The sequence below is a fragment of the Ictalurus punctatus genome, chromosome 15, assembly GCF_001660625.3.
Source record: "Ictalurus punctatus breed USDA103 chromosome 15, Coco_2.0, whole genome shotgun sequence".
Classification (NCBI taxonomy): domain Eukaryota; kingdom Metazoa; phylum Chordata; class Actinopteri; order Siluriformes; family Ictaluridae; genus Ictalurus; species Ictalurus punctatus.
The window spans coordinates 12,362,727-12,389,438 of record NC_030430.2 but is presented as its reverse complement, the minus strand read 5'-3'; the positions used below and the strand labels follow the sequence as shown (position 1 = coordinate 12,389,438).

At 38.5% G+C, this 26,712-nt stretch overlaps 2 protein-coding genes across 10 annotated transcripts in view; one reads left to right on the top strand and one right to left on the bottom strand.

Annotated features, from left to right (window-relative positions):
• rgs19 (regulator of G protein signaling 19) overlaps window positions 1–11,738 on the top strand; it is a 52,300-nt gene extending 40,562 nt beyond the window's left edge. For 8 of the 9 annotated variants that reach the window (XM_053686091.1, XM_017487189.3, XM_053686094.1 and 5 more), the window contains one exon: window positions 4,096–11,738. In XM_053686091.1, the coding sequence (XP_053542066.1) occupies window positions 4,096–4,284 (189 nt within the window). In that variant the 3' untranslated portion in view covers window positions 4,285–11,738. The remainder of the gene's footprint in view (window positions 1–4,095) is intronic. The other variant, XR_006983780.2, reaches the window with a different exon arrangement.
• tcea2 (transcription elongation factor A (SII), 2) overlaps window positions 4,440–26,712 on the bottom strand; it is a 34,990-nt gene continuing 12,717 nt past the window's right edge. Inside the window, exons 5-11 of the mRNA XM_053686098.1 lie at window positions 25,607–25,752; window positions 24,613–24,669; window positions 17,784–17,938; window positions 17,481–17,627; window positions 15,913–15,984; window positions 15,534–15,594; window positions 4,440–7,983 (exon numbers count right to left, since the gene is read on the bottom strand). Coding sequence (XP_053542073.1) covers window positions 15,586–15,594; window positions 15,913–15,984; window positions 17,481–17,627; window positions 17,784–17,938; window positions 24,613–24,669; window positions 25,607–25,752 — 586 coding nt within the window. The 3' untranslated portion in view covers window positions 4,440–7,983; window positions 15,534–15,585. The remainder of the gene's footprint in view (window positions 7,984–15,533; window positions 15,595–15,912; window positions 15,985–17,480; window positions 17,628–17,783; window positions 17,939–24,612; window positions 24,670–25,606; window positions 25,753–26,712) is intronic.

The window sequence follows — 26,712 nt, the reverse complement described above, 5'->3', positions numbered from 1 at the left end:
AAAGATTAAATAACACTAAGGTCTACAATTTTTATGTTTGTGTCACTGTATTTTTATTGTAAATTAAAAAAAAAAAAATTATGGCAAATAACAAAATAATTTGTTTTATTTGCTAAATAAAAACATTGAAATTATGAACTACAATTTTCTTGCTGCTCTCAGGTTCTGGTTTGGAGTAGGATAGAGATATACTGTATATTATATTAATTTGACTAAAATATTACAGTCAGATGCAATTTATTTCCAATGTGACTGAATCATAGGTTGTGACTGTCTCAACTAAGATATTTAAAAGAATTTTTAATGAGGTCAAGCGCTGAATAGTTTGTGCTACATTGATGTGTGTTGAAAATGGGGAAAAAACTTCATACATCATACATCATCATACAGCATCATACATCATCATACAGCAGATCATACATGCTTGCTCCCTGATGGAATGCACATGTCCTGTGTTTCGGTGTATGTTAATTTAAACCTTCTGTGTCTTTAATGTGCAATGCTGGGGTCAGTTCAACTGTGTATGCTGGCTCACAGCACCACTGGAAGAGCATATAAGAGTGTTCTCTCTCTCTCTCTCTCTCTCTCTCTCTCTCTCTCTCTCTCTCTCTCTCTCTCAACAACATTAGGTACAATCCACAGGAAGCAATAAATTGTGTTCCCTTTGGCCTCCAAGAAGTGTTATATAAATAGGCTGTAGTGTGCTGAGCAAGGAAGTGAGGAAGGCTGTGGGAGCTGATTTAAGGGGGACACAGGAATGAGCAATAGGGTGGGTAACCCACTGGTTCTTTCTGTGGACTCCTCACTGAGTTTTTGGTCACATTGGCTTTATGGAAATCTTAGAAGCTAAATTGTCTGACATTGTCACTGACTCATGATACTGAGATGTCTGTAAGTCTTTGGCTGTACTCATACAGCAGATAATTGGCTTACTTTTTTCAGATTTTGACAGTGTAAACTGCAAGAATCACTGTGAAGCAGATTTTTTTTTCTGATTTGGGCCACTTTCATGTGTGGTGCTGATTAGTGGTGACTTCAGCCTGACCAGTCAGTGTTCAAGAGCTCCTTTAACATCAATCCATCACATTTCCAGCAGAAATTTATATTGTAACGTTGTTGTGCGGGCATGAAATTTAGACAGGATTCTTTTCTATCCTGGTCACAGAATGTATCACAGGAACACCAGTCATTTCCAGGGCATCACACTGCACCACACCACACCCCACACACACACACACACACACACACACACACACACACTCCCAGTTTTAATGTTGCCAAGCCACATACCATAATGTTTTGAGAGGTGGGAGGGAAGGAGGGAAGTCCAGAATATCCAGCGGAAGCCCACACCAACATGGGGACAAACTCTGCAGTAACCCAAGCTCAGGATTGAACCCTGCAGCCTGGAACTGTTAGGAATCAACAATACCTGCTGTATCATCCATGTTTCTAAAATAGGCCACATTAAAAGTAAATTATTCTCGAGCACTTAGGCTTTCAGAATGAGCACAACCATCGTCAGTGTGTCTTGCTGATGCCAGTATTTTAATACTCTGTGTTTTATGATTGCTTCTCAATTTCTTCTGTATTTGAGTATTAATTACCTATTGCTCAATAAAGCCTATTCATCCCAAACAAAAAATAATCACATCAAATAAAAACTAATAAAAAACTTGGACCAATGACAACATTATGTCCAACATTATATCTATATGGTTTAAACTAATTATGGCAAGAGGCATTATCATTAGGCTGTAAAACAAATATTGAATCTGCTACATTCGTGAATAAGATAGGGTAGAATGATGCTCACATATTTAACTTTAGCCAATATTAGACCTCTTATTTCCTAATTTGCGGTTTACATCAGCAGTGGCTCACGACCATAGATTTTGTTGGAGCAGGATAACAGGAAGATGATTTTTTTAGAATAATCCCAAAATTGTTTAAAGGTTGACAGCATAAAGTCATCCAGCATACAGTACATTCTAGTAACTTGTGTTGAGTGGTTTTAATTAAGTGGCGTTTGATACAGCAGGTGTGTTTCCCATCACCAGGGAGGCAAACACAAAAACCCTGGGGAAGTGTTAGCTCAGTGTTTCAGATGTTGGACTACTGTTTGGAAGGTTGTGAGTTCAAATCCCAGCACTGCTAAGCTGTCACTGCTGGGCCCTTGAGTAAGGCAATTAACCCTCAACTACTCAGTTGTATTAATGAGATAAACGTAAGTTGTGCTGTATAAGGGAGTCTGCCAAATGCTGCAAATGTAACTCATTAACTAAGGTTGCCAGGTTTCAGCAAAATTTCACCATGATTACATCACAAAGACCACACAAAAGGCCTGAAACTAGCAAAAAAAAAAAATTTGGACACTGAAAAAGGAAGACACATTTTTCTTCTTTTTTTCAGCTTTTGTTTCGATGCACACACATTTCTGATGTACAGACATTATCCACTCCATAATCCTCCTTTCCCTCTCCCAGTCATTGCAATATATCTTACAATGGAAATGGTTCTGTACATTATAGTCCCACTGTCAGCAATTTGTTTTTCTTTGGGGAAATGTATTAGATTTAATTCCAATTATTTGATATAAAATATGATCTTGGCAGTAACAGAGTATTTTAAACTAGCCCAATTTGGCATAAAAACTTGGACCCTTGAAACCCTCTTATTAACTGTCTTGTCCTCTACTGAAACTGTTCAGTAAGCATGGGGCAGCGTGATTCTTTCCCCAATGGACCTCTATTAGTGCTTATTGCAGATCACTAGGTGCAATAATAACTCCTATGGAGCTAACTCAAAGACTGTATATATGGGCGGACGTCATGACATGAATTCAAAAGTGAAGCTAAGATGTCTCTGAGGCCCTCTAGTAATTGGCTGTAGTACCATTTCTACCCCTTCTCATTCCCATGTTAGCGAATGGGGAAAATTGCTAACTTGAATTTTAAATTACACAAATATCCACAAACTATTTTTGGAAATAGTGTTCTGTCATTTTTATAAGCTCAGTTGACCTTGTTTCTCTCCCAATATTTTTCCTTAAATAAAAGGGTGTGGTTGATGAGGTGATTGACAAGTTAGGGCATGACAGTCGAGCTACATGAATGTGCACACACTCCAACACGCAGGTGAAGTTCTCAATAGTTCTGTAACAAAGCCAAGTCTTGTTCACTACTTATAATTACATTACTTTGATGAATGATGGATAATGGTAGCTCAGTCATGACTCAAAGATCTAAAGTTTTTTCCTGTCACTGGTAAAATCAACATACCTGCAAAAATTTACGTTATATATTTATTAATAGCACTGGACTTGCCACTCTGGTTAGCCGATGCGCCATCTAAAGTTGCAGTTCAGGTAACAGCGTGGACTCTCACGTACAAGTGTCCATCACTAACATGGGAATGTGAGAGATGGACCCACTGTCCACCCAGTCATGTTCTAGCTCCAATTTTCGCAAGATGGTGACTCCCATTTTAACCCAGAAAAGGCCTCAAAAACACAATGGGAGTAAATGGCACCATATTGTCCACTCATTTATACAGTCATTGAGCTAACATGATTGCCCAAAATCAAGAAAGGCAACCAAATCAATGGAACGTTGGCTTATATCTATCAAATAGTAGCATTCTTTTTAATCATTTGTCACTCAAAACAGGTAATCCATCTTATGGAATTTAATGGAGTCATGAATGAGAATTTTATAAAGATCAACAATTGTTGCACCACTGCCACTTTGGATGAGCATATTCTGTAGTAACTTAGAGATTAAGCACAACCTTAGCTAACTAGATACGTATGTGATCCAATGAGCACTTTTCTTCAATATAATGGGGAATATTATACCATGAATAAAAAAAAAGGTGACCAAAAGCCAGAAAACCAAAAACCAGAGTTTTATTCTTTTTTTTCTTTTTTTTTACAAAAACACTGCAAGAAAATCTTCATATAAAATGCAAAACCCTCAGAAAATCTTGATATAAAATGTTAGATCATAGGTCAACTCCACTAAACTCTACCTCTATAAACTCTCAAGTTGTTTAAAGCTTGTCACATTTTCTGTTTCCTCTGTCTCTCTCTGGCAGGTGAGTTTGGACTCGCGGGTGCGGGAGGTTATCAACAGGAAGATGCAAGACCCAACGCCGCACACGTTTGAGGACGCACAGTTGCAGATCTACACCCTCATGCACAGAGACTCGTACCCACGCTTCCTCAACTCACCCATATATAAGTCACTGGTGCAGGGGGGCTCACGCTCCTCCTCTGAATCTTAGACCCACGTCTATCCATTTTTCTCTCTCTCTCTCTCTCTCTCTCTCTCTACACATTCATCCTTCCATCACACAACCACTAAAGGAGAAAGTACATGTTGGCTTCTTGTCATGGTTGGATTATGCCTCTTTTCCCCCAGTGTTTTGCTTTGCCTTCACCTCTCGTCTGTTGTCTTGTCTTGGAGGACAGGCCATCCCTCAAGAATATTCTGCACAGACTGAAACTGGAAGACACAGGGTTGAAGAAGTAGTCATAGTCATTCCACTGCTTGTGATGACGGAAACAACTACTGATCCACGCGAGTCTCTTTGTCCTTTGCTCATTTTTTCCATAGGTATGTGTACAAACACAGTTTAAAACTTGTTTTATCTTTTTACCTGATGTCATGAGTTGACAAAAGACGAGAGAGCTTCTGCAATAAGACACACTGGAGTCGACTTTCTCCATTCCGCATACGACCGGTTTGCCTATTATCTATGACCTTTGACCTGTCCACTGTCTCCCTTCTCAGAGATCAGCTCTTGAGACATGGGGTTGGGTAGTGGTGGATGGTTACGTTTGGTACCGGAGGGGTTGAAAGTTTCCCAGTTGCAAAAAAAAAGAAAAGAGAAAAGAAAATAATATTTAGAATGTTAACAAGTTTTAACAAATACTATTGAAAACAACAGGAAATGGAAAATAGAAAAAAGTGAGTGGTGAGAAAATGCTTAAGTCTTAATTAGACTGGTCACTCAAAATGCATTTTAAATTTAGTATTGTTAATGTTATTTATTTTCTATTTTGTCAACTTTTGTTCTTGTACAGTCAATTTTAAATCCGGTACGGATGACGCAAACCGAGTGAGTGCTTCATATTGCACTGTGCGTGTGTGCGTGCGTGTGTGTGTGTGTGTGTGTGTGTGTGTGTAAGCAAACCCCGGCCTCTCTGGCACATCCTTATTTACAGGATGAAAAGCTTGATGGGTCACATGACACTTTCCTTGGCAAAAATTATGAAAAATCAGAGATGCTGCTTTCTGGGTTTCTCTTCTGGATAAATTCCAGTGTTTCTTTAGTAATTTTTCAGTATTGTAATATTTTGGCAAATAAACTCCTTAATTCAGATGAATTTATAAGTATTGTTTATAGATGCAAAGCACCTCAAAACCTCATATGTGTATGTTTTTTAATCACATATCAAGCGAAACCAGTGTTAGTGTTGCTATTACCTTATAATATAATCTGGACACTGTTCTTAGTAGTTTAAATTTGTCTGGTTGAACAGTTGCACTGTGATTTACCTCACTTGTGTGTCTTCCTATTCATGTTGTCATTTATTAATCATAAGAGGCAACCTATAAGGCTTTACCTAACAAACACTTCCATTAGAATAAAACCAGAACAACCCCAGCTCCCTTCAATTATTGGACCCAAATCAGGCTATAGAGATGAACTCTGGTAAAACACCAAGCAGTTTATAGAAAAGTGGTGCTTCACATCTATGACATTGTGTGTCCTTGTTGACATTTCTACAGTTTGTGAACAGTCACTTAGCATGATGAATGGAACTCTACCTGAGCATCTTGGCCTTGGCTTGTGTACTGTGCGGGACTTACATTCATTGTGCCACACAAATAGATTTATTGAATTCATCTGATTTTAGGACTATTTCACTGCCAAAAGTCTGATCTGGGCTTCAGCGCACAGAGGCTTGGGATAGGACATCCTAATATTGGATGGTCACAGAGATCTGCAAGCAAACACACACTTGGGCCCTGTCCACATGTATATGGATATTTCTGAAAACAATTCACATAAAAACTGTATTTTGGGTCATTGAAAAAGGAGGTTTTGAAACCATACTCCAAGGTGGAGAAATTTTAGAACTTAGTTTTTACTGTTTTAGTGTAGACATGAAAAACTTTGTTTTTGAAAAACACTGATGTCACAGTATGAATCTGAGCTTGCCCATTGTAGTTTGCATGTGTAATGGATGCTAGTACTTTGTTTATCATGCCTGCTTATGTGATATTTGTTATTGTGTTTCTAATTTAATTTCTCTTTCTATTAATCTTACATCCGCATACAGAGGTGCCTGAATCCATTAATAGGACTCAAGTGTAACCTTAAGTAGTAGTTCTACATCAATGTCCGGCTACACATATGAATTTGACATTTTTCATTTTAGAACTTTTGGGAAACCACAACCCTGACCAGCATAAAAAAGTTCATGAAGATGAATGAATGACTGAATTAACCTTTGGTGATTCTCCACATTTCACTTTCTCTACCACTCATTCCACATGCTTGCAATGAAAGTACGAAATACTATCGCTGCCTTCTCATGGCCTCTCAATGTTTTCAAATCATTTTTGCATTTTCATATGGACAGTGATATACTATATGCCCAAAAGTGTGTGGACACCTGACCATAACATCCATATGTGGGCCTTCCATAATAATGCCCATGGTTTTGGAATGATCAATAATCAGGTGTCCACATACTTTTGGCCGTATATGTATTTTCAGAAATGCTGTTTGTGTCGATGCGATTTTGTGTTTTGTTTGTGTCTTTTGAAAGGGGTAAAAACCACGTTTTCTAAAATATCTGTAAATTTGTGGATGGGGCCTTATAGAGACAAACAGCTTTAACCATTATTGTTTATTGTGCTGATAGTGATGGTACTGTATATTTCGATGAAAATCATATTTCTTCTGGGAATTACAAGCTGCAGCCTATTATTGTAATGCTGAGTGGATGGGTTGAGCTGAGCGGATGCATATTACAACTTCTCCCCCAATAACTCACTTAATCCATAGAGCAGTTGGTCTATTAGTAGTACGTCAAGACTACTGGAGTTGTGAAGACTTTTGTAAACACCTTACTTGCTCATAGAACTACATGAGCCCTTCATGACAGCTGACAACCCTTTATATAGCATTATTCCAGCAGTCATCAGCTGACATAAAGGCACTTGCAGGTTTACATAACACAATTACATAATGTGACTGATACACCAGATATACACTGAGCTACATCATTTAGTGTGATATTCTATTGTAAGTAAGTCTGGAAAGTGTCACAACACAGCCTTATGTTACCAAAACTGTTACTTGATTCAGGTGTTATAACAGCTTGACTTCAAATAAATAGAAAAAGCTGTCTTTACGGCAGTTGATGCCTGTTGGAAAAATCAATTAAATTAATGTAGGGTTAAATAAGTTGTGATGAAAGGCTTATGCAGGTGCCATGTAGCACTATGTATACCTAGTAAAGTGTTCACATTTTCCTACTTTCTCAAGGAGCTTCAATTTCAGTTTATCATCAAAAACCTCATTAGAAAATGGCTTAAAGTCTGTAAAACACTTCCAGTATCTTTGACATGCCATTGCTAAAAAAACTTAGTGACTGAAAACCTTCATAGACATAAATCCAATACAGAATTAACTTCATTATACTACTGTAAAAGTGTAGAAAAAGTAATCACTGTATATTATGTTGATTTTTAGTTATTGTTCAGCGACTTTTTATTCTACTTTAAAATTCCCAGGAATTATCCAATATGGCAAAAATAGTTATAGTCAATGTAAAACTGCTACAAGATTCACTCACTCACTTTCAGTAAGCACTTCTCCTATTTGGGGTCGCTGCAGATCCAGAGCTTATCCCGGGAACACTGGGAATACACCCTGGATGGGTCCATCCATCACAATGGTACCAGACTGCAACCAGTAAAATGTTCAATGTGAACATTTACTAAACTGTCTCTATGTAAATTCTAGGCAAGTCCTTATTTTAGATTCATTAGCTGCTCACCCACACACACACACAATGGTATTTGTTATAGCTCAATCACAGCACAAATTGCCATTATATTCAATACAGTTAAGGCAGTGAAATGGTACCATATGCATCAACAGTTCCAGGTTTCCCCCAAAAATGGGAATTTATTTTAATTGGCACAATGCCACGTAAAATGTCACTTTATGACCAGCAAGCTTTCTAGGATTCCTTTTGCTGTAGGTTATAGCCTTCTGCATATGCCCAAATGGTACTTGGTATGAACTCCATTTTGTAATTTCTATTAAGAATGGAGTTGTGTAGAAGACCTGAAATCAATGCTGGTACTACCACTGTGAGCTTGTTTACCTCCCATGCCATCTTTGTCTGTACATTTCAAAATGTGAATATGAAAGACAACCACTGTTCTGTGTGCATGTGTGTTTGTCCTCAGTATGAGTGAAAAATTGGGCAAATACAATAGGCAGTGTTATGAACTCATTTATTATGGCACTGATCTAAATACTGTTTTTGTTCCATTAGCTGTATTTGTGTAAAGCCATTTCTACCTGACTGATATAGACATGCCTTTCCCCTGAAATCCCCAATCTGGAGGAGGTTTTGGGTCGTGTTTCAATATTGTTTGTAGCAGTGTGCTCATTTAAGAATCCTTGTCACTGTCGTAAGGGCCTTTCCAGTATCTAATTAGCTTATTAGCTCAGGTGAATTCTTTTTGGGTAAGCAGTGGGATGGCTGGGGTATCGACTGAGTATGTAACTGAGAAGCAAACCTTCTAGGCATTGCAACCTGGGGTAATTTTGTTTTCAGATTCAGTGGGGCTATTTATAAATGTATACCGAAGCAATAAAATATTCAATAATTTATACTGGGGTGTTATATAGCCTACTACTCCCTGAACAATTACGGAACTAACAGAAGTGGAAAAGTTTCATTCCTTACTCAAGTAAAAGTGCAAATCTAAATAAATACTCTGGTAAAAGTTAACATACAGCTTCAAATTTTTGTACTCAGGGTAAAGTACTAGATACATCCAAAACATAGCTAAAAACAGGTAAATATTTGGAGCGATAGGATATTAGGTCACTTCCTTTTTTCTTTTTAAGATTTGAAGGATGGCTTTTTAATCATAAGAAGCTCATGATTTTCCCCTCCATTTTGGTGTCACATCACTAGCATGAATGGGTACAAACATCACATGTAAAATGTAGAAATGTACATATAACTGTATTAAGGGATCATCCACCCGCCTTGCCACATCCATTAGAATGTAGAATTTTAATCAATTACTTGCATAAAAAGTTACTTCGTTCCAATAAATATTGTAGATATTATAGAATAACCAATTTGTTTTAAAATGTACTTTACTTCCCACCATTGCTAATAACTTTATTTGTTAGCTTGTTTGTAAGCTGCTCAAAACAAATAATGAACAAATCACCAAGGAAACTGATTCAACTATATGCTTGCTGTGTGTTGTGATTGATAAATCTTCCTCCATTAAAATACACACACTTTTTTTCAGCCCCTTTAAATGTAAAATAAATTCCACAGAACTATTCTACATAATCCAACTAGGTAAATATTAGGTTAAATATTTAATTATGTACAATTTAGTTTGCCTATTTATGGGAGCCATAGAGCATTTATGTGTGACTTCTTCATCATCCACGTTGACTTATTTAAAAGGTGTACGTTTTTTGAGTTGTTGAGTTTTGGATTAAACCCATTCAGTTCAAGTGACCAGTCATGATATATTTGATCATGGAACCCCTGGAGGTCACTGATGTAGACTTCCACATGCTCTGTGAGAGGGATGACAAGGGTATGCCAAACATAATTGAAAACACACCTTTCTCCTGAATAGTTAGAGAAAATGCATTCCAGTGCTTTGGTTCCAAACTGAAATGATCTCTCCCTGATTTCATATTATAATGTTGCAAGGCATTTACAGTCCACCAGTCCTCATCAGAGAGGTGTGTTTGGTTTATGTATACAAAAGAAATCAAATTACAGCCACCAGTGCTGTTTTCATTTGGTCATGGCCCTCTCGGCACACCTTTTAGCCTTTCATTATAACATTATACTTATTATTTTTTTTAAATATGTAAATATCTATTTAGCATAGAATATAAGGATTTTTATATGATGAAAATGTCAGAGACTTTAACGATAGAATGAAACATTCTATTTAGAATTATTAGTTTTAGATTTATCAGCTTATTTGTCAAACAGGATTCATAGTACAAAGTCCTTTTGTTTTATTTTCTCAAATGAAATACCAGTTGTGCATGACATGTACATTTGTGTTCATTTTATATATATATATATATATATATATATATATATATATATATATATATATATATATATATATATATATATATATATATAAATAAAAAAATATATATATAAAAATATATATATATACATACACATACACACACACACACACACACACCATGAGTGTATATATTTATTTATAATGTGTATGTTTGTGTGTGCGCAATTTAGTATTGTTCATATTTTCCAATAAGATGTGACCAGTCTAAGGTGTGTACGAGGGGTGTGTGCGTGTGAAATAATGAGTGTGTATGATTTAGTGAACCTGTCTAAGACAGTTCAGAGAAGTTAAGGTACTAGTTGGGCCTTTGGTCATATTTTTTTAATCCTAGATTTATACACAGAAGTTTAAAGACATATCAACCCTTCTGTAACTACTTCACACACTAGACAACACAGGCCAAACAGACATTTTTCCACAGTTAGTGTTCAAAAATGTTTACATACATTTCTCTAGGTGCCAAATTAGCCTAGCCTTCTTACAGTCTAAAACTGAACACATGAGACTGCATATGAACTGTGTTATGATGCTCTTATAATAATCCTCTGCATAACTAATGTATGTCCAGCACTCCCCCCATCAAAAATCTGTCCCTTCTTTTTCTGTACTACTTTGTTGTGTGAGAATGCTGTTATTACTTCTGAGAGTTTTGAATCCTTGTGGCCCAGCCTCTGTCACACATACGTTCATTAATTTTCTAACTCACATTTTATTTGCTTCCTCCTGCCATCCACAGCAATGTGCCATGCAGCAGAGACACATGTTCTACACTCATGGACTTCTATGGACAGTTATTTATTGACATTAGCATTACATTTTATAAAATATGTGTATGGACCAAAATGCTTTTGTTTTAAGATTCTCACCAATCAGAAAGGACTTTACATCCCCACCATCAATGCCATATCATCACAATTTTTGAAGATGACTTCAATAAGAAATTATCCTCATTCATTCCTTGACTTTGAAATGGGTTGCATTTTTTAAAAATGTTTTTATTTTTCCTTTTTTTTTTAAAGAAGATATGATTATAATGACAATAATAAAAGATGTTTGTGTTATTATTCAGTTGTGACTTTTAAAAAAACTTGTCCAACTTAGCTTTACAGTGGAAATGATTGTGGGGTGTTAAATATTAAGTTGGAATAATGAGATATTTCAAAATAACCTAATGCCCTGAAATAATGACTTATTAACTCGAAATAATGATAACAGCATGTCAATAGTGTCACAATTTGTGGTTGAGGGCTTCTGTTGATATGAGCCAATAGTGCTCCTAATATATTAGCATTGTATATCTTTGCTTTTATCTGCTAATACATTTTATGTAATTAAGATCGTTTGAGTTTCATTGATTTGGGGTTTATAAGCATAAACGGGAGGGACAGTAGTGCCGTGTTTCTCAGTGTATGACTATCCTTCATGTATAACCTGACATTTTTTATATATCAAGTGCATGCAAACCCATTCAGGAAGTTTCAGAAATCGAGAACAGTACTAATCTTTCACACTCAAATATAGTGAATATAAAATGTCTGCACACCCCTGTTGAAATTGCAGATTTTTTATGATGTAAATAAATTAAACCAAGATAAATCATGTAATATCTTTTTTCCACCATTAAGGTGAAGACAAGCAACAAAATTCAAATGAAAACCAAAGAAACATCGTAGGAAAGAAAGTAAAAGAAAAGACTTTCAACAACCTGGCTGCACAAGTGTGCATACCCTTTTATACAGCGAGTGAAAAAAGTATTTGATCCCCTGCTGATTTTGTACGTTTGCCCACTGACAAAGAAATGATCAGTCTACAATTTTAATGGCAGGTTTATTTGAACAGTGAGAGAATAACAACAAAAAAATCCAGAAAAACGCATGTCACAAATGTTATAAATTGATTTGCATTGTAATGAGGGAAATAAGTATTTGACCCCCTCTCAATCAGAAAGATTTCTGGCTCCCAGGTGTCTTTTATACAGGTAACGAGCTGAGATTAGGAGCACACTCTTAAAGGGAGTGCTCCTAATCTCAGCTTGTTACCTGTATAAAAGACACCTGTCCACAGAAGCAATTAATCAATCCGATTCCAAACTCTCCACCATGGCCAAGACCAAAGAGCTCTCCAAGGATGTCAGGGACAAGATTGTAGACCTACACAAGTCTGGAATGGGCTACAAGACCATTGCCAAGCAGCTTGGTGAGAAGGTGACAACAGTTGGTGCGATTATTCACAAATGGAAGAAACACAAAAGAACTGTCAATCTCCCTCGGCCTGGGGCTCCATGCAAGATCTCACCTCGTGGAATTGCAATGATCATGAGAACAGTGAGGAATCAGCCCAGAACTACACGGGAGGATCTTGTCAATGATCTCAAGGCAGCTGGGACCATAGTCACCAAGAAAACAATTGGTAAGACACTACGCCATGAAGGACTGAAATCCTGCAGCACCCGCAAGGTCCGCTGCTCACGAAAGCACATATACATGCCCGTCTGAAGTCTGCCAATGAACATCTGAATGATTCAGAGGACAACTGGGTGAAAGTGTTGTGGTCAGATGAGACCAAAATGGAGCTCTTTGGCATCAACTCAACTCGCCGTGTTTGGAGGAGGAGGAATGCTGCCTATGACCCCAAGAACACCATCCCCACCGTCAAACATGGAGGTGGAAACATTATGCTTTGGGGGTGTTTTTCTGCTAAGGGGACAGGACAACTTCACCGCATCAAAGGGACGATGGACGGGGCCATGTACCGTCAAATCTTGGGTGAGAACCTCCTTCCCTCAGCCAGGGCATTGAAAATGGGTCGTGGATGGGTATTCCAGCATGACAATGACCCAAAACACACGACCAAGGCAACAAAGGAGTGGCTCAAGAAAAAGCACATTAAGGTCCTGGAGTGGCCTAGCCAGTCTCCAGACCTTAATCCCATAGAAAATCTGTGGAGGGAGCTGAAGGTTCGAGTTGCTAAACATCAGCCTCGAAACCTTAATGACTTGGAGAAGATCTGCAAAGAGAAGTGGGACAAAATCCCTCCTGAGATGTGTGCAAACCTGGTGGCCAACTACAAGAAACGTCTGACCTCTGTGATTGCCAACAAGGGTTTTGCCACCAAGTACCAAGTCATGTTTTGCAGATGGGTCAAATACATATTTCCCTCATTAAAATGCAAATCAATTTATAACATTTTTGACATGCGTTTTTCTGGATTTCTTTGTTGTTATTCTATCTCTCACTGTTCAAATAAATCTACCATTAAAATTATAGAATGATCATTTCTTTGTCAGTGGGCAAACGTACAAAATCAGCAGGGGATCAAATACTTTTTTCCCCCTCACTGTAATGGTACATGTGACTGGGCTCAAAATGAAACATGCAGTCAAATCATCATGTTCAAAAGTAATCATTACACATGTCAACAATTAAGTAATTCTAATTAACCCCAGATAAAGATCAGCTGTTTCTGTAGGATTTTCGACATCTTGGTTTTATCTGACAGTTGAAAGGTATTGATCAGGAGATGGGTATAATTTTTTATTTTTTTTAATCAGATAACACTGTGAAGGCTAACAAGAAGTCGAAAAAAAAAAATTTTTTTTTTTTTAAAAAGTATTGTATTTAAAAGTAAGTATTTGTATTATTAGCATGACTCAGATTTTAAACGTGGCTTTTTTGGCAAGTGATATGGATAGAATAGCCACTGGTGTGAAGTTTATTATATCTGATGACATTTAAAGCCGAACACACAGATCCAAAATGTTTGTTTGTTTTATTGGAATAGGTCTTAAAAAAAAAAAAAAAAAATAGAAATTAAGTTTACAATTATGGAGTGTCACACAGATCGGATGCAAATAGTACTGGGTGTTTAGTAAATGACACAGAAGTCCATCTAAACATTCAGGACAAACACTGATGAATTCTAGATTTAGAGTGTTTATGTCCTTGATGGATTTGCCAAGAATTGTTGCTATTCTAAGAAATCATTGATAGCTAATGTCCTTTTTGAGTTCATTTAATTTGCTGTGTGTGAACTTTTGTGTTTGTGTGAGTGCACGCATGTGTGTGGAAAACCCTTATCAGTTACATAACTGAAGTGAGAGACAATCAGCAACTTGAGAATGTGACCTACTCACTACCCTCTAGTGGCAATACTGAAAATACAGGGACAAAGCCATACTAGATTTTTAAGGCACCACTTTCAGAAACCTCATGGCTGTGCTGGTCTTTTCATCACTTTTGTATTAAAATTTTATTTGTAGCGAGTTTAATAGACAATCACAGAGCAGCTTCACAGAAATCTGGATGCATGTATGCAACAGCAGGATTTGCTCATAGGACATTGAAGTTATGTCAGGTTCAATGAGTTCTTGCCTGTCTGCTTAGTACTAAAGTCTGTGATACGTTAATGTTTAAATTGCTTAACTATCAGTTCTGGACAATCACCAGATACTCATGCCATCCAATCCCCAAAAAAATCTCTGCATATCTTTCTCCAAATTTATTGAGACCCACTGGTCTACAAATGTATCATACATGTCAAATGTCATCAATCAGATCCACGTTTCACACATTATCCAGCTGCAAAAGTACTAGTTTATCTGGAAGGTCTCCGATAGATGATCTATGACACTGATGGACTAATCAGTTATTTCTCAGTTGACCAAATACATTTCAAGCTATATTTTAAACTGTTCATTCGTTAAATGATCACTGAAAATTCATTAAGCATCTACAAATGACTATCCAAATAAAGTGTAAAGTAATGTTACCAAATGCATAATCTGCATATGCATATCCACAACACACTTCCACAAATCTTACTGATGTGCAAAAGAATTTGTACAAATCTTTAAGCATGACAATCTCGGCATTGAAAGCACAAAAAGGCACAGAGTGCTTCATCGGGGGCAAAAGCAGTATCAAATGAGCTAATGCTGACTTACAAAGTCCAGTTAACTCGAGCGCTTAAAGGTAATGAACATACTCCCAGTACAAAAAAAAATTATAAAATAAAATTTACATCAAACGCCTTTTTTGCATATAGCAATATGCATACACAATATATTACAAAGCTATGAAATGAGTATAAAAATGACATTTCATCTGAAGAAAAAAAAAGTAACAAAAGTACCTTCTCACAATGTTAATCTGTCACTTGATTACATGAAGAATCCTGTTGCTTCTTAACAAAACTAAATTGAGAAAGAACAAGGAGGCGTTATTCATATAAAAACATTATATGTATATCTATAACCAAATAAGAATTTTGAACCAATTTATAAAACAAACATTTATACTGGGTATCTAGTCTAGCACATTGGTTTATTTAAATGAAAGCACACTCAAGTTCAATTACTTTGAGCAAACAGTGCCACCACATGGCCTCATCAAAAATAACTATACAAATTTTATCTATATGATTTTCAGATTATTATACATCACAGAAAACCTTAAGTACTTTAATTGCAGTGTGTGGGGGTTTTAATTTGTGTGTTAGGAGTTTCTCTTACCTTCCACCGGTTGCCACATTGGTTGCACATCACAAATGTGGTCATGGGTTCATCAGCACTGCGAGTCTGAACCTGTGTATAGTGAGAACGTGTGTTGACAGAGTGCTCAGTCCCAACAAGATGATAAAAACATGTACATGCAGGACCACACTTCATTAGTGGCAGGGGTCTTACTGCCATCACTGTATCAGGAGATTTGAGGCTTGTGCAGGCCTGCCAAGGGCAGAGAGTGTGTACTTGTCAGTGTGTTCAGTGTGTTCAGTTCTCGAACAATATAATGGGTGAATTTAGGCAGGTGTGGCAAACTCGCTAAAAGCACTGCATATAGACGGGTGCTTTATTTCAAGTTAAGTAAACTGGCTGTATACAAATGAGCAACCTTAGAAAGCGGACAGTTTTGTGACTTTGTTATTTCTGTAATGTACAGTATGGATGCAATTAAAGCTGACACTCTGCACTTTAATGACACTTCATTTCAAATTGGAAATGGCAAAGCTGCATGTTATTACATTCTACACTATATACACTTAAAACTTTAGGCTTTGTTCACACAACAAAGCCAATTCCATTTTATGGCTTACATCTACTTTTTATACCGAGTACACATAACTAATCTGATTTTGTCTGTTCAGTCTATAGTTTACATATGCTCACACATGTACATTGGCTATTGTACAGAAAACTCCAGTACTGTGCATCCATGTGAAGTGTGTAGCCTAGAGATTTTGCTGTGGATTAGAGATGATTACAAATTAAATCTTTCTAAAACTGTTTTCAAATTTTAAGGAATTTAAAAGATTAGAAGATTTACTTTAATTTGCACTATATAGGCAAAAGTATGTGGACACCTCACCATCATACCCATATTTGTTTCTTTTGCCACAAAGCAGGCAGTTGTCTAGAATGTCTCTGTATACTGCAGCATTAAAATTTCCCTTCAATGAAACCAAGAGGCTCAAACATGTGCACGTGAGGACCTTGAAGACAATGTTTGATAGGGTTGGAGTGGAAGAACTCAAGTGACCTGCACAGAGCCCTGACCTCAACTCAACTGAACACCTTTGGGATGAACTGGAATGCAGACTGTGTCCCAGGTTTCCTCACTTAAAATCAGAGCCTGACCTCATTAATTTTCTTGTAGCTAGAATTGGCAAATCCCCACAGCCTCACTCAAAGTCTGTTGGAAAGCCTTCTCAGAAGTATGGAGGAGACCAAGTGATGAGATGTTCAAAAAGTGTGCATGGCCCTGTAGTGTAGATTTCTTACATGACATGGAATCAAATGGCCCAAGTGGATTTTTGCTTTCATGGTGTTTTCAAGTTTCTTGTAACAATTTACTTCCTGAACTTACTGAATTACATGAGGATTTTTTTGTGATCAAATAAGACAAGCCAATCAAATCAATCAATAAATCAAACAAATATTTGAGCTGCTTGTCTAAACATAGCCTGAAACTTAATTTTTGCATCTTTGTGAATGCTTAAATAGTTATAAAAGCAGCTGTATAATAACTAATATTTATATAGCCAGAGAAAGGTAACAACAAGCAAGGCGGTATGGCGCTTTACCTGCGTGTAGGTGCAACTCTTGCCCTTGCACTTTCCACAAACAAACATATCAGTCTCAGTGCCGCCTACTTTAGAGAGCTGGTGCTCCCGGATGGACTCTTTAGTTAGCGCCTTCCTTATCTCTTTCAGCTCGGCACTTGCCATCTCCTGCAAAACACACACAAACACACAAACACACACACACACATTTCTGGGGGGCAAAATGCAGGAATTTAACATGGTCCCAACCTTGAATAATAAAAGTTGAAGCAATGGTAAGAACAATATGTTTTGTAGATCGTACAGATGCAGACAAAAGCGCACCTCTGCAGTCATGGTGGCAATGCGTTCAGGGCTTATGGTGCCACAAAGCACATTGCGGCGCAGGTCAGGATTCTTCTGGTCTTTCAGGTTGGAGATGCGGCTCCTCAACCGAGTCTTATACTTTATGTCAGTGGATTTAAATTCTTTGTAGATGCGTAAGTCAGTTAAGAAAGCATGTAGAGATTCTTTCAAGGTTAACCTATATAGAGACAGATCCCTTCCTGATCTTCCAACCATTATTAAGCCTTCGAGAAAGACATCATACTGTATGCTAAGATAATTATCAGATTACACATTATGAACAAAATGTTTACACAAACTTAAATTATAAACATCTGTCACGATTTCGCTTCTTACTTCATGAAACAGAATACGGAAAATGGCATACAATTAGCAGATGATCCAAACTAAAACCAAAACACAAGAGTAGATGATTCTCAACAAGGGTCAAAATAACCAATTTTGTTTAAATAACACATCTATACATAATTTATTCTCTTCTATCTGATTCGTCGAGAAATCTGCCATTTTACCCACAACAACAAATTAGGGTTCCTAGCAGTTACTAGCAGGTTTTCGCTTCTATGGAGTTTTGAGGGACGCTTGCTTCATTGTCATGGTAATGGTTAATACCCAGCTCAGATTACGTCAGTGTTTACTGGAAGACCAAACCACATTAGTGAGATATTCCACGACCGACAAATGCTGATTAAACATGTTCAGGTCAGTGAAAACCTTAGGTTACTTACAGTATCTCACAAAAGTGAGTACACCCCTCACATTTTTGTAAATATTTGATCATATCTTTTCATGTGACAACACTGAAGAAATGACACTTTGCTACAATGTAAAATAGTGAGTGCACAGCTTGTGTAACAGTGTACATTTGCTGTCCCCTCAAAATAACTCAACACACAGCCATTTAATGTCTAAACCACTGGCAACAAAGTGAGTACACCCCTAAGTGTAAGTACACCCCCAAATTCACACTGTTACACAAGCTGTACACTCACTACTTCACAAAGTGTCATTTCTTCAGTGTTGTCGCAAGAAAAGATATAATCAAATATTTACAAAAATGTGAGGGGTGTACAGCACTGACACAGTGATGTGTATAAGTATACATACACAAACAAATCCCAATCTGTTCCTCCAAGAATAAATAAACAGGATGTATGAGGGGGAGGAGCATCATGTGAGTGAGGAATTTATTTATTTATTTTTATTTATTTATTTTTTTAAAACTCACACTTAGGCTCGAATGAGCCAATGATGGCTCTGTAATATCCAGCCTATAAAAGTGTTAAGCGATGCCCAATGTCCGCCGCACAAACGTCCCGGACTGAAATACCCTTGAACAGCGCCCAAGAAGTGGTCATGCCTGTGGTGATAGAATGGGCCCTCTGACCCTAAAGAGGTTCAAGTCCCATGCTATTATAACATATGATGGCTTCCACCACCCAACAAGACAGGCTCTGGCAGGAAATAGCTTTACCCCTATGTGAATCAGCCCATGAGATGAAAAGCTGTTTAGTCAGTGCTTTTGTTTTGTCCATATAATGACGTAAAGCACAAACCGGGCATAAGCCATGAAGCTGCTTCTCCTTCGATGATGAAAAAGGTGGCGGATGAAAAACTAGTAAATCCAATGGTTTGGAGGCGAGAGCAGACTCGCTCACATTTGGCAAAAACGCTGGATTGGTCTTGAGAGTCACTCTCAAAAAATCCAAAAGCGAAGTGCATGCACGAGTTATGTACCAAGAAATCATGAACTTCACCAACTTGCTTTGTGGTCGTAAGAGCAAGTAACAAAGCTGTCTTCAACAAAAGGAGCTTTAAATCAATACCCTCTAAAGACTCAGAAGGGGGCTGGAAAAATGCATTCAGGACCACAGACAGATCCCAAGGTGGAATCAGTAGTTTAGAAACGCTGTGCACCTTTCATAAACCTGCATACAAGTGGGTGCTGACCCATTGTATTATCATCAACCTCTACTTGACATGCAGATATTACAGTAAGAACATTAACGGTAGAGAAGCCTTTATCTGCCTTTATCCAAAAGTTCCTGCAGAAAACATAACACATCCGTGACAGAACAAAGGAAAGGAGCAACGAGTCTTTCCGCACTCCATTGTTCAAATATACTCCAATTCTGATCGTATGCAGAATGCATTGAAGCCTTTCTTGCGCACTGGATCGTTTCATCCTTGCCGGCAAGCCCGCAATGTTCAAGTTAAGCCTCTCACGTGCCAAGCCCAGAGAGCTACTTTGTCTGCGGCGGGGTGAAAAATCTCCCCCATGCTTGGAGAGAAGATCCCTGCGCAACAGGAGAGGCAAGGGTTGGTCACAAGGAGAGTGCATTCAGCCACAAGTGTGCCTTAGAATCCACACTTACGAGTTTTTACGTGAGCTCAGCCGAACCTCTCACACAACTGGCCCACTACCAGCTTGGGGTGGGGGGGTGGGGGTATTGGAATGAGGGAATGTAGAGGATTCCCTCTGGACAGAAGGCCCGCTCCCACATTCATCATGCCCGGGACGTGCATCGCCTGCAATGAATGAAAATGCCTCACACTCCACACAAATCAATTTCCATACCAGGTTGTGGAGCTGAGGAGAGCATGTGCCCCCCTGACGATTTATATAAGCCACCACCGCTGTATTGTCTGATCTGATCAGAACATGTTGGTGAACAAATAGGAATAGCAGTAAATTTGAAGGTGAAATTAGAGTCAGGTGTTTTCAATCAATGGGATGATCAGGTGTGGTATACAAGGATGTATCTAAAGTCTAATCTTCACAAAATGTTTGTGGAAGTGCATCATGTCAAGGAGATTTCTGAGGACCTCAGAAAGAGAGTTGTTGATGCTCATCAGGCTGGAAAAGGTTACAAAACCAACTCCAAAGAACATTGCTGCCAATCTCCAGTTTGCTAAAGATCATGTGGACAAACTAGAAGGCTAAATCAAAGAATATTTTGTGAATTGAGACCAAAATAAAAATTTTGGTTTAAATGAGAAGGGTTAAATTTGGATAAATGAAAACACTGCATTCCAGCATAAGAACCTTATTCCATCTGTGAAACATGGTGGTGGTAGGTTCACATACTTTTGCCACTCAAAGGTGTGCAATATTTGATCATCTTCCTCAATAAATAAATGCCCAAGCATAATATTTTTCTCTCATTTGTTTAATTGGGTTCTCTTGATCCACTTTTAGGACTTGTGTGAAAACTTGATGTTTTAAGTAATATTTATGCAGATACATAGAAAATTCTAAAGGGTTCACAAACTTTCAAGAACCACTGTAAGCCGACACTCAGACCCACTATTCTCAGGGGTATTAGATTCAATTCGACACATTTGCTGAACACTCTCTGGGCTAACGAGAGCCCGAAAAAGGAAAAGTCAAAAATTCATAGGTTGTGCAAACCTAAGGAATTTTTTGTGTGCCAGGTAAATGCTTATGTGGAAATATGTGTCCTTCGGATCGAGTGTTGTAAACCAATCTTTGGGACAAATTTAGTGAGATAGCACTTTGAGCATGAGCATTATGAACTTGTACTTTCTGAGGTGTTTGTCAAGCTTCAGAAATTCAGAATGGGACAGAGACCTCCCCCTTTCTTGGGAATGACAAAGTACGGGGAGTGAAAACCTTGACGGCTGTCCTCCAGTAGCACTATCCAAATTGTTCTTTTGCTCAATAAAGAGGTTATTTGTTCCTCTAAAGTTTGAGCGGACTCCCCCTCTGCTGTTGACATCAACACATTGTTGAAAAGTTGTGGTTTTACAGCAAATTGCAGACGATAACCTTGGCTTAACATGGATAAAACCCACGATAGAAAAGTGCATTGGGATTGGGATCCCGCGAGACCCAACGCAAATCTCACGGGAGCAGGCGGTTTTACCTTTGCTGCGGGTGGGAGTGGGCGGTCAAAAAATTATGCCACGAAATTTGCCACGAAACATGAATGGAGTCAACAATTGAAGTTGAGAAGAAAATTAAAGCAGCTATTTACTTCACAAAGCAAGGCAAGTCCAACATTTAGAAACAATTTTCAGTTGTTACTGAAACAAATGGAAAAGATTTGAACTTTATAAAACTGCTATAAATGTGCAAAAGTATTTGTTTACAACGGGCACAAATTTGGCACCTCTGGGTTGAGGCGACATACCTGCTCTGTTCTCCAGGGTGCATCCTGCGTTTCAGCACCAAAGCCAGTCGATGCTGAAATAGTGGAATATATCAGCACCTGACTCTCGGACAACCCAGATCCAGACAGTGTGCTTGAATGGTGGAAGTTCAGAGAGCGCTTTCCTGCGGTCTCAAAACTTTCACTTTTGAGTATCCCTGCATCTAGTGCACCGTCAGAGAGGACATTTAGTGGGTGTGTAGTGGATGTTGGAAGAGAGACGCACAAGTGTGGGACCGCAGTCGATCAGTAACATTCTCTTCCTCCATAGCAATCTGGAGTAGGTTAGGCCAAGTGACTCCTAATTTCATTCATTCATTAAGTAGCCTACGTTTAATGTTTTATAGTATTATTTGTTAATTTTGCTATATGTTAATTAGCTACATAAACACCTGATATGAGATTTTTATTTCCCATTTATTTTATTTTTTATTTAATGTTTAATATTTATTTATTTTATAAGCAATTCAATTAAATATTGCACCTTGTTGGGTTACCAGAGTTTAACTATTATTGTTAGGTGTGTGTGTTTGTTGTTACACATATGTTTAAATATGTTTTTAGGCTCTGATAGTTGTGATGTTTTAAAAGTTGATAAGAATTTTATAAGGCTAATAAAAATTGGCCCAATGTGTTTGTCATGTGTGGTGCTTTACTTGTGCTTTTTTACTTATGGTCAGTTTAATTAATTAGACATAAATTCATGTCTGTTATTCTGAATTTTAGCATAATATCTACAAGCTGTGACAATGTTTGCGGGTTCAGTTAGGAGTGGAACACACGGTGCGGGAACGGGCGGTAATGGTCAGAAATTCAGAGGGAGCAGGATTAAGAAAACAATCCCACACAGGGCTCTAACCCACGGGTATACTGTGCATGTGGCCAACTCTCCTCTTGAGCAGCGAATGGACCGCTGCAGCAGCTCACTGATGGCGTGGTGGCGTCAACTAGTGGCGGAGCTGAGGATTGCAGCTCTGATCTGGGTAATTTTGTTATTGACAGTTTTTATTTTCAAACATTGCTGACTGCCCACTACTAGGAGAGGGTGAGAAACTGGGCCGAGCTGGCTGACGAGCCCTAGTAGTGCATTTACGTGGAAGGCAAAACTGGAAAACCTCACCCTCCTATCTCCCCAGATCACATTGTTGCCGAGGCTGTTAAGCACTCATCACGCCCTGGCAGTGAAGCTGAGGCCGAAGAAAATGCTGCCCTGCGGTTAGAGTGGAGATGAGGCACTGACAACTCAACCAGAGGGGGATTTGACATCCCCAAGTCCTCTATATTGTGGACATCCAGCCTCTAAAACCCTTTAACATGAACTTTGTGTGAAAAGGGTTTATCCCAGAAATGAGTCATCTGTGAAATGCATGTGGGGACTGCAGGAATGAGCTGCTTGATGGCCGGGGCACGCGACGGCAGTCTCCTGCCATCATAAAGATCTCTCTCCACTCCCTGACCCACCTGTTGTGACGGCCAAAACAATAGAGAGTCTTTCCGCTGCCCTCCAGCACATTTCAATAAGGTCGAGCTTCCCACTGAACTGGGGAGGAGGACCTGTTGCTCAACACGCTGCCTTGCTGAGAGATATTCAGGGGAGGATCGCATCGTCTTCGTCCTCCTCTAACAGACGAGCAATAGCCTTGTCGTCATCCTCCTCCTCGCCTTCACCAGTTAAGGTGTTCGATCTGAAGAGGGGAGGTAGCTCAGGGGAGACCTTGTCCATTAATTCGCCCCAACTGCATGACACAGGGGGCTGTTGTGAAAACTTCTCCATGGGTAATGGAGAAAGGCAGGGGTCTATCTTATTAGTGGCCATGATTCGCACTCTTCTCTCAAACACCTTGATGGGAAGAGTGTACAGTGGGGACAACACTCAGGGCTCATGAGTGCCGCCTGAGCATGTTTCATCCTCAGGCATGCGATGCACAGGAGATGGGTATCCTTGCCCGAAATCATAGAGTCATATGCGCATGGACACGAGGCTTTCACTTTCGCTCCTCCGCCTGCAGAACTAGCGGTCACCATAATGCTAGAGACAACCTAAACTCACCACAACATGCCACTTAGGAAAGAAACAGATAGCTTTAACAGTTATGGGAGAGAATTTGCCATAAAACGTTAATTCTCTTAAATTATACCAAACGAATAAAAAGGCTATTCACCGAAACAGTGAATAAACCCGCTCGCAAAAACAATCATGTTCAGTGATGTACCTTGACAGCTCATCCATGAATTGTTAAACAAATATTTAAGTGGGTCTTGCTGAGGATAGCTTCCAGTATGATTTTCATGGGAAAGAGAAAAAGAATAAGGCGCCTTATATGCGGGACTCCATCACGGCCGTGATTGGTCTGTCAACTGACAGACGTGGTGTTATTGGCGCTTCCGGTATTGGTCACACCTAAGGTGTTTCCCATAGTGAGATACCGAACAAACCTTTGAAAGAAAATAATGCCAACAGATGCCAACTGGGTTAACACACTGACCCGTGTGTCGCCATTGGTCAGCGTCTGTCGGTGCAGTGTGAACCAGGCTTTACAGAGCAAGGTATCCTATAGCCTCAAGCAATTCTATCTAGTTTGGCTTGGTTCTAAGACAAAAGCTCCAAAATACACTTTTGAGAAACAGAAGGATATAATCTTCAATCTCTGCTGCCAAAGCTTCACAATCTGCTCCAATTGTTTTGAAGTCATCTGTGAAAAGAGCAAATAAGTTTTACTAAGAGAGCTACCATTTAAAACAAGTAAAGACTAAAATGATCTTGCCAACATCTGATAAATTATAAGAAGAAATCCCACTGAAATGCAATTGAGACTGCACATTCTTTTGATAACATTTTGTAGTTTAAGAGCAATTCTCTTAACACATACAATTACAAAATACTTCTAAATAATTTAAATATTGCCCTGGGTCTACAGTTTTATAGAACAGGGGTTCTCAAACCTGTTTCTGGAGTACCCCCATCCAACACATTTTAATATTTCCTGCTCCAAACACACTTGATGGAACTTGAGATAATTAACAGGCCTAAACTGGAATGCGCTGTGTGTTAAGGCAAACAGTGTTAACAAACTTGAGTCAGAATCAATGTGAAACAGATACGTTTGGTTCATTTGCCTCATGGTTTGGTTTCACACCACAGAAGCAAATAAGGGAAAAATATTTCACTGAGGGGCATTTATGTCTAAAATACACACAAAACTTTTAATTGGTCAGAAATATGGCAAAAGAAAAACAAACCTATACCAAGTGTGCCTAGAAATCACAAAAATTTGACTATGCAGGCATAGACCCGAAAATAAAATAAATAAATAAATAAATAAATCCCACAGCACAGTTGTTTTGGTCTGCAGCAGAGTGCAATGTGCTCACCTAAGGAACTGCATCAAGGAGGAACACACACCAGGGTTTTATTCAAAGGGCCTAAACACTGCATATGTGAAGGCACCCTAAGACAAGAGGAAATTTACAAGGCAGGGGTACCCAAGGTCCAGGACTGAGAACCAAGATCATCTTCCATGTGTAAAAAATATTGAACTAATGAAAATGTTAATAATAATAATAATTACCAGTAAATAAACAATTACTATAAAATACTGACCTTGGCACAACAATGGTGATTTGACTTACCATCCACCTGCAAGGCTGAGACAAGCAGCTCTCTGCATTTATTGCGTACACTGTCAGTGGTTACTGGAGGAGGGGGAAACGAGGTCATCTTAGGGGTTGTGGGAGTTGTAGGGGTGGTGGGAGTCTTTGGCATCTCTGGTTTCTTACTGAAAAAAACAAAACAAAACAATACTCATTCATATGGTTTTGTTTAGTCATCAAAATATTGGCATTCTTCAGGCAAATTAACAAAAATTGTAAAAATGAAAGTGTTTGTATTGGCCAAGTCTACTGTTTTCACTGTACATTGAAGACATTTGGGATTGAGATCAAAAGATTAATATGAAAAGTGAAATTCTGATTTGTCATTTTGCTTGAACACAACCATTTATATTTCAAGTGATCAAAACATTGCTTGGTGGTTGCCCAGGTGTGCCTCTTTAAGTGATTGTTTAAAGAATTAATAGCTCTGAATGTCTACACTTGGCTTGAGCCCTAGATTTCACTTGTGAAAACTGTATTTGTTGTTTAAAGGATAAATCAACATGAAGAGCAGAGAGCTGTCTATGGGAGAAAAGCAAGCCAATTTGAAGCTGAGAAAAGAGGGAAAGTCTATCAGAGCCATTGCATAAGCATAGGGCATAGCCAATATGACATTTTGGAATGTCCTGAAAAAGAAAGAAACCACTGGCAGCTAACAACCAAACATGAAACAGGTTGGCCGAGGAAATAAACAGAGCTTGATGACAAGCATTGAGAGCTGTGAAGAAAATCCCAATAACAACAGTTATTGAAATCACCAACAACCTTCACAAGGCAGGGGTAAAGGCATCACAATCAACCACTCGAAGAAGACTTCAAGAGCAGAAATATAAAGGCCATACCACAAGATGCAAACCACTCATGAGCAGTAAGAATTGGAAAGCCAGATTGGAATTCAGCAAGAAATACAGAGATGAGCCACAAACATTCTGGAACCAAGATTAACTTCTACCAAAGTGATGGAAAGGCCAACGTGTGGAGAAATAATGGATCTGCTCATGATGCAAAACATAGAAGCTCATCAGTCAAGCATGGTGGAGTTGGTGTCATGGCTTGGGCTTTCATGGCTGCTAATCTTTATTGAT